Raw genomic sequence first — 11,776 nt, forward strand, 5'->3', positions numbered from 1 at the left:
TCAATTATATTATCCTAACTTTAGTTTGAGGTATTATTTATTAAAATCTAGTGGTTTTCCACCCAAAATTTCTCAGAGGGAAGAGCCAGCAGTGTAGTGTGAGAAGAGGGGGAGGGAGTTGAGTCCATTATTTGAATGGACATTAACTTGGCGACTGTATTTCTCTATTTCTCTTAAGTATTAATTGTGTGCATGTACCATCATAAAATTAAGATGTTATTTTTACTAGAACATAGGTATTGTGTCCGAAAAAGTAGAGTTTGGGGGTCGGGCCAGTCTCTATTGGAATTAATCCCATATGTTCTGTTGTTCACTTAACGCGGTTTTCACTTAACACGGTACCCTGTGGGTTCAATTGACCTCGTTAAGCGGGGTACTACTGTACTTTGATACAACATGATAAAATACACAAACAATGAAAATAAAACAAACAAAAGTAGGTAATTATGTTCAGGAAGCTTCCCTGTGGCACGAGTGCATAAGACGCCCCCCCCAAATTTCCATTTAAAAAGTAGCTTTTGAGCTCTATTTGCTGTATAAGACCAGTACCCCAAATGTGACACTTACCCACTGACTCAGTAGTCCTTTACCAACCATCCTTGATTTTTTAAAATAAGGCCAATTCACTTCAAGTAATGTCATCAAATTATACTCGCTGGTGTAGTGTAAACACTAGTGACGTCACTGAAGCGTGGTGGGAGTGTTCCCTCGTCTGGGTGGTGTGACTATTTATACAACATGTGGTTCAACAGCAACCACCGTATTCTAATTGTGATGTTTCATTAGGATTTGAGTGAAAAAGGTTACCAGTATGTACTTACTACATACATTTATTACACAAATATATATATATATATATATATATATATATATATATATATATATATATATATATATATATATATATATATATATATATATATATATATATATATATATATATATATATATATATATATATATATATATATATATATATATATACTGAATATACTATGTACAAAAAATGAATGTTCAATGAATTATTTATGGTGCATTAGGGTACTGGTCACTTCTGATGGGCTATAAATAGCCTTCTTTATCTCCCCTCCATCTCACCCTGAGCCAGACGGAAGGGTCTTGGTAAATAACATGTTTGCTTATTTTCCATTTACTTTAAATAGATTTACCGAATTATTTGTTTTATTTATTTATTTATAATATACTGTAATATATTAAACACACTGTAATTATTTTCTTTAATTTATAAACTGTTTTGCGACAAAGGAATGTTCTCCAGTAGTGTTTCATTAGGATTTGAGTGAAAAAATATTACGTACTTACACAATTGTTCCTCTTACTTTGACAACACAACATACATACAGTATATTATTTCTCAGTTTTGATCTTTTTTTTTAATTTTTGTATTTATTTATAGTTAGTTACTTAAAATAAGGCCAATTCACTTCAAGTAATGGCATCAAATATTACCAGCTGGTGTAGTGTAAACACTAGTGACGTCACTTGAGCGTCTGTAATTAACCGTCGATAGTTTCAAGAATTAATGCACTTTTCCTTTCTTGTCTCCTCACTGGCAAATGGGGGGGGCGTGGGGAGGGGTGTGTGATGATAGCTGTGTTTATTACAGGGGTATAAATCTCTTTTACGGTATGTTAGACAGGTTTATAATACATTTTTATTATTTTAATATACCGGTAATCTTAATTTGAATCCAGCTTGCCAAACGTAAGTTTCAGTATAAAATAATTAGTGGTAAGACCTTGTGAGTGGCTTACGATGTTTTCATCACCACTCTTGACACACTAAACCACAATATTTAAGAGGTAAGAATTTTAAACTTGGTGGTTTAGACGACCCCCTAACTTTGGGCAGATTTTTTTAATGTTCAAATTTCGTCTTATAGGCCGTGATATACGGTGAGGAATTGAACATGTTAGGGGAAGGAAAGAAAGTAACAGGTGGACTGTGAAATGTATGGAGAGAGCTGTGCCAGAAAAGGCAAAGAAGTACCAGGAAATTTTCAAGCTGACTGCAAGGTGAAGGACCTTAATAGAAGCAGTAGAAATGATGTGCTTGAGAGCTGTGTGTTGGTAGTTAGGATGTGGATGATGTTAAAGATACTGTACAGAAATAGAGATGCAGTAGTGAGAGTAGTGTCGGATGGATAGTAGATCAGGGATGCTCTGGTGGTATAAATGTTTTGAGTGTGTTAAGTGAAAGATTGGTACAAAGAATATAATTTATAGGTGAATAGTAGGAGAGAGGGAAAAGCGGGGGAAGATGGGGTGAACTGGAAGTGACGGAAGTGGACATTCAAAAGTGGCATGTCTTTGAATGGCACGTAAAACTTGAAAGTTCCTTGACATCGCATAATGCTGTAATGATGACTCTTGGTATGTGCATAATTTGATTTTTCTTATTATGAACATCACACTAAAGTTTCTTAGTATGTGTAGAAAATGTTTAATTTTTCTTGCTTTGTAGAGTGAAGGATGTAATCCATCAAATGAATGTAACCCTGGAAGAACTCTACAATGGTGCTGTCAGAAAACTTGCTCTCCAGAAACATGTAATCTGTAGCAAATGTGAAGGACAGGGAGGCAAGAAACCCCCAGAGAAGTGCCCTAGTTGTAGAGGAACAGGCATGCAGGTATGGCTTAAACTCTTCCAGTTTCTCTTTGAATATCGTTAGGGGATATATTTGCACTTGCAAGTGATTTTGTTATACAAAAATACATTGTAAGGATTTGTTTGGATTGTATTTTTGAGAATTATTTTGAGGGAAAACGAAGACCAGTAGTTTGGGCAGTCTTTCACTAAAGGCAGGTTGAATCGTCTCTAGCAGTAAGATTGAAAGGCAGAGCAATACTTGGGAAGAGTTAATAAAGGGGAGAGAGGTACAGTAATTATTTATCCTTCAAGTGATAAAGTCATTGATGGACCTGGGAAGTTCTGTAAGGGAGGTGTCAATCAGGGATACAGTATTTACAATGAATTACTTCATTATTGATGAACAATTAATTTACATTAGTCAAATTTTCAATTTTAATTCTTCCAACTTGGATAAGACGTCGTAGTTTGCTGGCCCAGTATGCTTTTAATTGTACATATACCAGTTGTAGAACTTTTGCCTTGCAAGTGACAAGTTTTAAGTTTGTTTTCCAGACAAGTGGGGTCTGTATTCACTCCATGTGCTTACTAGAGTAAAATGAGTACATTAATAGGATCACTTACTGATAAAGGAACAACTTTCTGGGAGAGTAGTTTCCTGCCATGGTCATGGGGTTAACCTACTAGCTGTTGAAAGTTAAGATTGGAGATCAACAACTGTGTCTGTTAACAGGGAAAGACTTGTATGCATTAAAAATGTCATGTCACTAAGAAATATAAAGTAACTTGAGCAGACATCACAAAATAATGCTTGCTTAAATTTCTTGTTCTGATCACTTCACATAGAGACTGTTACTTTATATTTATTTGTAATCTTGACCATTAGGTACGAATCCAGCAGCTTGGGCCCGGTATGGTGTCACAGGTACAGAGCATGTGTGGTGAGTGCCGGGGCCAGGGCGAGCGCATCAGCCCCAAAGACAGATGTAAAACCTGTGAAGGGAAAAAGGTAAAAAAAATTTGTATTATAGATAAGTTATTGGTTAACAATGAATGGTAATACACTAGTTGTTCTCTAGATCAGTGAAAAATGTAGTCACCCCCATTGTTCATCCATCCATACTTCTGTCTGTACTTGAGTACTGCCCCCGTCGTTATTTTTTCTGTCTTGAAAATTTGAAATTCCAGAAGAAATGCTTTGATTCCCCAGTGCATCATCATATGTTGGCATGCATGCTTGATAGTATTAAAAAATACACAATGTACAGTATGTAATTATAAAATATCTGGAGGAATATAACTTGAATAACTTTTCATTTTGGAATTTTGGCAGTTCTCGACAAAAAATATAAATATTACCAGATAATTTGATGCACATAGTAGATAATGATGTATATGTAATATATATATACTGCATATTATGTAGTGTTTTGGGGTCTGTGCAGGCATTGAATCTTCTTTCCATAAGGTCTTCATTTTATGTTCTCATAAGGTTCAAAGAATGGAGGAATTTCATGTTAAATTGCACTTAAAGTCTTAAGATGGTTTTTCATAGTAAATTCAGGGTGACAAGTCATTGGTCAAGATTATGTACAGTCATCCCTTGGTTATCACGCCTAATTGGGACCACGCCGAGTGCGTGATAACGAAAAACGCGATAACGAAAGTACGAAACCTATGGGATTTATTCTAATTAGTTCCAGGCACCCAAGACCCAACCCCAATTTTCCCATTTTATGACCATTTAGACCCACTAAATATATAGATAATGTTATGGTAAGTATCAGAAAAACACATAGGCATGGCTAGGTTTATTACAAAGTGATGAAAAGGGTACACTCAATACTGTAGTCCACAAAATATGTAGCTATGCTTTCTTTATTTGAGTCCCCCGTCTGAGGAGTCCGTTTTCTCATTTCTTCAGAACACCTGAGTCCTCCGTTTTCTCTCAATCTTAGAGTGCACCTGAGACTTCGTTATTCCTTAGTAATGACACAGAATTTGAAATTGCAACTGGGGTTACAATTGTTGAGGCAACTTAGATATGTCTGATTACAGTAGGAACATTCAAGGTCCATTGTGAGCAGTGGCGGCTCGTCGGTAGGCGCTGTGGAACTGCAGCACCCCTATTTCACCCAATATATATGTATTATATAATATAATATATCATATGTGTTTATTTATTTATACTTGTACAAGATATTTAAAACTATTATCAATAATCCTTAAACTTAATGTCAATGGCCATCCTCTAATTCCGAGAAAACAACAAAAATCCCTGCATGTGGAACTGTCTTACTCGACAGTTCCAATAACGGACATTTGCTTTGTTGCACGCATGTGCGTATGTCCTGGAGGCAAGCGGGGGCGAGCACTGTGGTTCACAGTGCCGATCTGGTTATCAGTGTGGGAGGTAGTGTTTACGCATCATCCTGTGTGGTGCTTACGCGCCGTCTGCTATATCAAGAGTATTTGAATGTGATAAATTGTAGATGATGTGATATAACTGTATGATATCACATCATCTACAATTTATCACATTCGAATACTCTTGATATAGCAGACGGCGCGTAAGTACCACACCGGATGATGCGTATGATTCATACTCATAGACTACATTTTGTATTCATTGTTTTTTCCAGAAACTTTATTGTGTAGAAGAATTTGAATTAATTAAACATTGCCTCCTTGTTTTCCCAAGAAACAAGTTCCGTGACAGTGAGTGAACTTCAACAACTTAAATTTTCACAGTTGTCTCTTCATGAGAAAGTTGCTATTAAGACAAGAGGCTGTCCCTCACCTGTTATTCAAATATCTCAGCCAGGAATAAGCAACAGTAAGAGGTATATTCGTAGCTTTCATTCAGAATGGTACCAAAGGAAAAGTTGGCTCTGTGGTTGTGAAGTAAAAAATGCATTATTTTGTTTTCTGTGTTTGTTGTTTGGAATTGGAAGTGATGTAACTTGGACAAAAGACGGCTTTAGAAATATAAACAAAATGAAAGAAAAAACTGAAAAACATGAAAAGTCAAAGAAGCATATTGAAAGCGTGGTTTCACTATCACTTTAAGGAAGCGTAAATATTAAAGAAAAACTTAGTGAAGCCTATAGACTTTTGATCAATGAGCATAACAGGAAGGTTACCAAGAACCGTGAAATTTTATTCAAGATAATAGACTGCATTACATTTTGTGGAAACTTTGAAATTCCTTTACGTGGACATGATGAAAAAGATGATTCAGTAAATCCAGGTGTATTTAGGGGATTAATAAATTTTGCATCTAAATTAGACCCAGATTTAAAGAACCATTTAGAAACAAGGACAGTCTTCACAGGTGTTTCTAAGACTATTCAGAATGAGATACTTGACTGCCTGCTGCAGATATACCATGATGAGATAAAGAGAGAGATTAAAGAAGCTTCATTTGTAGCTGTCATGGCTGATGACACAACAGATGTTTCAGAACACACTCAAATGGTAATTGTTCTACGGTACGTGCTGAATGAAGAAATATTTGAGTGTTTTTGGGGATTCTTTATTCCAGAAAATCCAACTGCAGATGGCATATCAAAATGTATTCTTGAGCAGTTAGATATAATCCTTCAAGGAAATAGACAAAAACTGATAGCTCGGACATTTGATAGTGCAAATGTCATGAAAGGCAAAAAAGGGGGCGTTCAGGCAAAATAAAAGCTGTTTATAATAATGCACATTTCACTGTTATGCGCACCAACTGAATCTGATAATGAGAAATGCAGCAAGTATTACGCGGGACTCGAGAATATTTTTCTCTAACGTTTTGGCTATACCAACATTTTTCTCAAGATCACCACAACGTGTATCCATTTTCAATAAGCATGTGAACGTCAGCATTCCGCGCCCATCCTCTACAAGGTGGAACTTTAACATACTGACCGTGAACAAAGTTCATGAAAATTGGCAACCTTTAAAAAGTTGTCTTGCTGAAATTCAGTCGACGGTAAATGCAGATCGAACTATTTCAGAAGCAACAGGAATTTTGCACTACCTGAATAATGAAAAATTCATGTTCTGGTTGGAGCTTTTTCATCAGATCATGCCTCATGTTGAGGTAATTTACTACCAAATGCAGTCTCGAGAAATTGATGTGTTTAAAGTACATGAATATATAACAAATTTCAAAACTGCTATTTTAGAAATAAGAAACTTGAAGTACTGTGAGAATCCTTCAAAGACGCCCACGGCCGAAGCAAAGGAAGTATGTGACTGCATATGTGTTGATATGGTGGAGAGATATTCTTTCACTAAACAATTAGTAGCTGCTTAATTATTGAACAAGAAAAGCTTCACGAGTTTTACACAATATTAAAACAATTCTTAAAAATGTTTTGAAGTAGCACCCCCCACGAATTAGTCACGAGCCGCCACTGATTGTGAGTGATGTTGAAAGCTTCAACTGTCTTTATGGTTGGTAAAACTTGTCAAGTAAATGAGTGTCAAGTCTGTCAATATGAGTGGCATGTGTAAGTGCTTGTGTTTGTACAACCACTTTCAAGTTTTGTTACCTCCATCCATTTTCACCCAGCAAATGTGTTAATGTCAATTTGTAGGTGAAAGATTTTATCCTCAATAGATGTAGGTGAAGCAAATGGGTAAAAACACCTGGAGACAACTGCGTGATAACGAAATTCTCGGCTTGAAAAATGCTCTAACAGCAGGTGTGCAGATTTTGATGGAGGTGTGATAACGAAAATCGCGATAACCAAGTGCGCTATAACCAAGGGATGACTGTATAAGGTTCAAAGGCTAATTGACACTTCAGTAAAAATAAGATAATTTATTTGGTGTAGTTTGAAGTAAAACTTGAAAGATTTCTATTTATTAAAATATATATATATATATATATATATATATATATAATATATATATATATATATATATATATATATATATATATATATATATATATATATATATATATATATATATATATATATATATATATATATATATATATATATATATATATATATATGTAATTTTGTTTTTCATTGAACCGATACATCAGGATTTTACAGTTAGAAGTAATTAAGCTTTACATATATATATGTTGATTAAATAGTACACTACAACATTATTTGGTGCTTAATACTGTCTTATTTAAGGTCGTCAAAGATAGAAAAATCCTAGAGGTACACGTTGACAAGGGTATGGAAGATGGACAAAAGGTGGTTTTCTCAGGGGAAGGGGACCAAGAGCCAGGTTTGGAGCCTGGTGACATCATCATTGTCCTGGATGAAAAGGAACACCCAGTATTTAGGTGAGTTGGTGTTACATTAGCAAATTTGTGTGCTAGTTTTTTTGCCTCGGCTGTCATGATTCGTGTTTCTGCATTACAGTATTTCTACTTTGTGTGTGCAATTTGAATGCTTATATTGAAGTTTTAATATTTTCCTTTAGGAAATATACATTTGCAGGCATACTCTGATAACCAACGCAAATTGGGATTGGGAAAAATTTTTTAGTTGGGGAATCAACGGTTATCAAAGCAATTAATCCCATAATATATCAAATTCAGGGGTTGGGGACTTGGCCGCCCTCCAAAAACTACCATCTACCCCTTGATATATCTGTACTGTATACTGTCAAACAAGAACATAAAGCAAGCATAATAAGCCTTAAATAAGCAATGTAAAGCATAAATCAAGACTGCTCTTTACCGGTGTGATGGTCTACAGTGGCAAGTTCAAGTCTCTACCACTCTTTTCTGGTCCATCATCACTCTTTATTATGCTTATTACGCCTCAAGTTGCCTCGCACAAGAGGAACTATCATCTGGGTATTTAAGCTTGATTGAGTAAGTGGGAAAAAAAACAGGAAGTCAGAGAGACATAATAAGTTTTAACGAGTAAAGATGACGGGAATGAATCAGGACAGTATCCATAGCCGTCTGGTGGCAAGAATTCGCACCACGCCAATGCCTGCCAAATTCAAAACAGCTCTGCTGATGGTCAGATCTCTGGGGTATCAAAGAAACTTGCGTGATATTTCTCCTATATGTAATTGGTAGTCAGTGGGACAGGTTTTCAGGGTACACCTGTAGTACGGTATGCAAAACTAATTTGAAATCAGTTACATGCACATACAGAATGTGGCTATGAAAAAAGAAAAGAAAAGTAATTGTCATAAGGTCGATAACAAGGAATCTTCATTTATTCACGTGTGAGAATTAGCATGCTGAGCGGGAAAGGGGGTTCGGCAAAGTGCAGGATCTTGGCTGTTCTGAGCTGTCTCCCTTGTTTAGTGAAATGATTGACAAATATTTTGTCATCCAAGTGGCAATACTATCGTACCTCTTATAATGGACTAGATACTTCTTGAGGCTGGTCTGGTCCGCTAAACAAAATATCCATGAAAACCATTATAACCTGGTGCTTATGGAAGATGGATTTTTGCTAATAGCAAAATTAGTCAAAATGATCAATAAATCTTTTTAGATACTTCTATTTTCTTACTGAATGATTAATGTGACAAAAAAGAGGTTTTAAACAATATAAAAAAGTTGCTGTTCCCGTATATCTCGGCCTACAAGGGGACGGGGTGTTTAAGACGGCCCCCAAAATTTCCACTTAAAAAGTCGCTTTTGAGCTCTATTCACTGTATAAGACCAGTACCCCAAATGTGACACTTACCATTGGGAGCTTACTGACCCAGTAGTCCTTTACCAACCATCCCATTGACCAGTGCTGTTTACACATCCATGGTTTTTAAAAATAAGGCCAATTCACTTCAAGTAATGTCAAGTGTTACCGGCTGGTGTAGTGTAAACACTAGTGACTCACTTAAACGTCCCTTATTTAACTGGAACTAATGTCGGTGTCGAATACAATTGTTTCATTTACTTGAAATGGATTTATCGATTTATTTGTTTATTTATTTATAACATACTGTAATATATTAAACACACTGCAAGTATTTTCTTTAATTTATAAGCTTGCTTCACGAGAGACAATCTGTGGTGGGACTGTTCCCACTGTTTACACCAGCTACAGTATTCTAATTCAATAGTGTTTCATTAGGATTTGAGTGAAAAAGATTACTGTACATACTTACTATATACATTTATTACACAAATATATATATATATATATATATATATATATATATATATATATATATATATATATATATGTATGTATGTATGTATGTATGTATGTATGTATGTATGTATGTATGTATGTATGTATATATATATATATATATATATATATATATATATTCACAATATTTTATATAATCAGTAGTCATGTACAGTCGCCCTTAATATACGCTGGTTTATAATACACGGATTTGTAACACGCTGATTGCCCCGCCGAGGAATATTCTGTACATTGAAGTATTCAATTCGCTACATGGCACCGAACACGGACACCACCAAGAACACACACGGACACCACCAAGAACCACAGGGACACCACCAGAACCACACACGGACACCACCAAGAACACACACACGGACACCACCAGAACCACACACGGGACACCACCAGAACCACACACGGGACACCAACGCAGAACCACACACGGACACCACCAACCACACACGGGACACCACCAAGAACCACACACGGGACACCACCAGAACCACACACGGGACACCACCAGAACCACACACGGGACACCACCCGCAACCTCACACACACACGCATAGCTCCCCCTCACTCAGTCAGTCTCCTGTAACCACACTTGTGTTGACATCAGCACTGTAGTTGCAAAAATATTACATTTCCGTGAATGTATTATATCGCACAGTATGAATAGAATATCACTAATATAAGAGATATTTAACCAAAAACTACTAAAAAACGAGTAACATATCTTGAACATCAAGGCTAGGTAAAGTCTTTTGTTTTCATGTAGTTTATCCTAATTTACATTGAAATGCATTACGTTTCAGCAAAACTACTATTTATTTCTGAGAATATGGAAATGTAATATTTTGCTGAAATGACGTACGTATTATGCTATGATGATGCAAGAGATCTGCCCTGGCAACTGTACCGACACTCACAGCTGGTGGTGCGTTGGTGCGTCGTTTCCATTGTTTACTGGTAGTTACTGGTAAATATTTTTCAACCTAACGAAACTATTACCCGTTTAGAGGTCGACCCCCCAATTTTTTGCCAAATAATTTGGTCTTAAAAACTTGAACTACACACAGGTATATACGGTAAATTAGGACATGGGGGGCATATATACGGATTTTAACATCCACGGGTATCTCTATTACGTATCCCAGCGTATGTTAAGGCCGACTGTACTGAATATTCTATAAAAAATATAAATTTTAAATTAATTATTTATAGTGTGGTCGACTTCCTACACAAAGACGGGCTATAAATAGCCGTCTTATCTCCCTCCCCTCCATCCTGTTCTCGAGAGAAGGTCTTGTAAATAACTTTTGTTTGTTTATTTTCATTGTTTGTCTAATTTATCATGTTGTATCAAAGTAATATTACCAAACAGGGAGATACTACCGCTTGGGAAGATATTGGAAGCATAATGTACAGTAGTGTCTAATGGTAGATCCTACTTCCATAAGGCATCACAAAAATTGTGACCAAGTCTTAGGTTGCTGATCTATCTTTCTGCCTCATTTACACACAATTGCAGAGTTTCAATTGTTTCTCTTTTTAACAACACAACATACATACAATATAATGTTTCTCACCTTTGGTCTTTTTCCTTTTTGCATTTATTTATGGTTGGTTATTTAAAATAAAGGCCAATTCACTTAAAGTATTGGCATCAAATTTTACCGGCTGGTGTACACTAGTGACTCACTTAAGCGGCTGTTATTTAACTGAAACTAATGTCGGTGTGAGTAAAATATTTCCATTTACAGTCGGCCCTTAACATACGTGAGGGTTAGGTAACAGAGATACCCGTGAATGTTAAAAATCTGTGTACCGTATATCTCGGCCTATAAGGCGTCGGGGTGCATAAGACAGCCCCCCAAATTTCCATTTAAAAAGTAGCTTTTGAGCTCTATTTGCTGTATAAGACCAGTACCCCAAATGTGACACTTACCCACTGACTCAGTAGTCCTTTACCAACCATCCTTGGTTTTTTAAAATAAGGTCAATTCACTTCAAGTAATGTCATCAAATGTTACCCGCTGGTGTAG

General features: G+C 36.0%; 1 protein-coding gene across 2 annotated transcripts in view; it reads left to right on the forward strand.

The window, feature by feature from the left end:
* The window catches only part of LOC121858298 (dnaJ homolog subfamily A member 1-like), a 49,293-nt gene that overhangs the window by 24,409 nt on the left and 13,108 nt on the right, over positions 1–11,776 (forward strand). For both annotated transcript variants that reach the window (XM_042354624.1, XM_042354625.1), the window contains exons 4-6: positions 2,485–2,650; positions 3,497–3,619; positions 7,755–7,909. In XM_042354624.1, coding sequence (XP_042210558.1) covers positions 2,485–2,650; positions 3,497–3,619; positions 7,755–7,909 — 444 coding nt within the window. The remainder of the gene's footprint in view (positions 1–2,484; positions 2,651–3,496; positions 3,620–7,754; positions 7,910–11,776) is intronic.

This window comes from Homarus americanus, unplaced genomic scaffold, assembly GCF_018991925.1.
Source record: "Homarus americanus isolate GMGI-L3 unplaced genomic scaffold, GMGI_Hamer_2.0 scaffold57980, whole genome shotgun sequence".
Lineage (NCBI taxonomy): Eukaryota > Metazoa > Arthropoda > Malacostraca > Decapoda > Nephropidae > Homarus > Homarus americanus.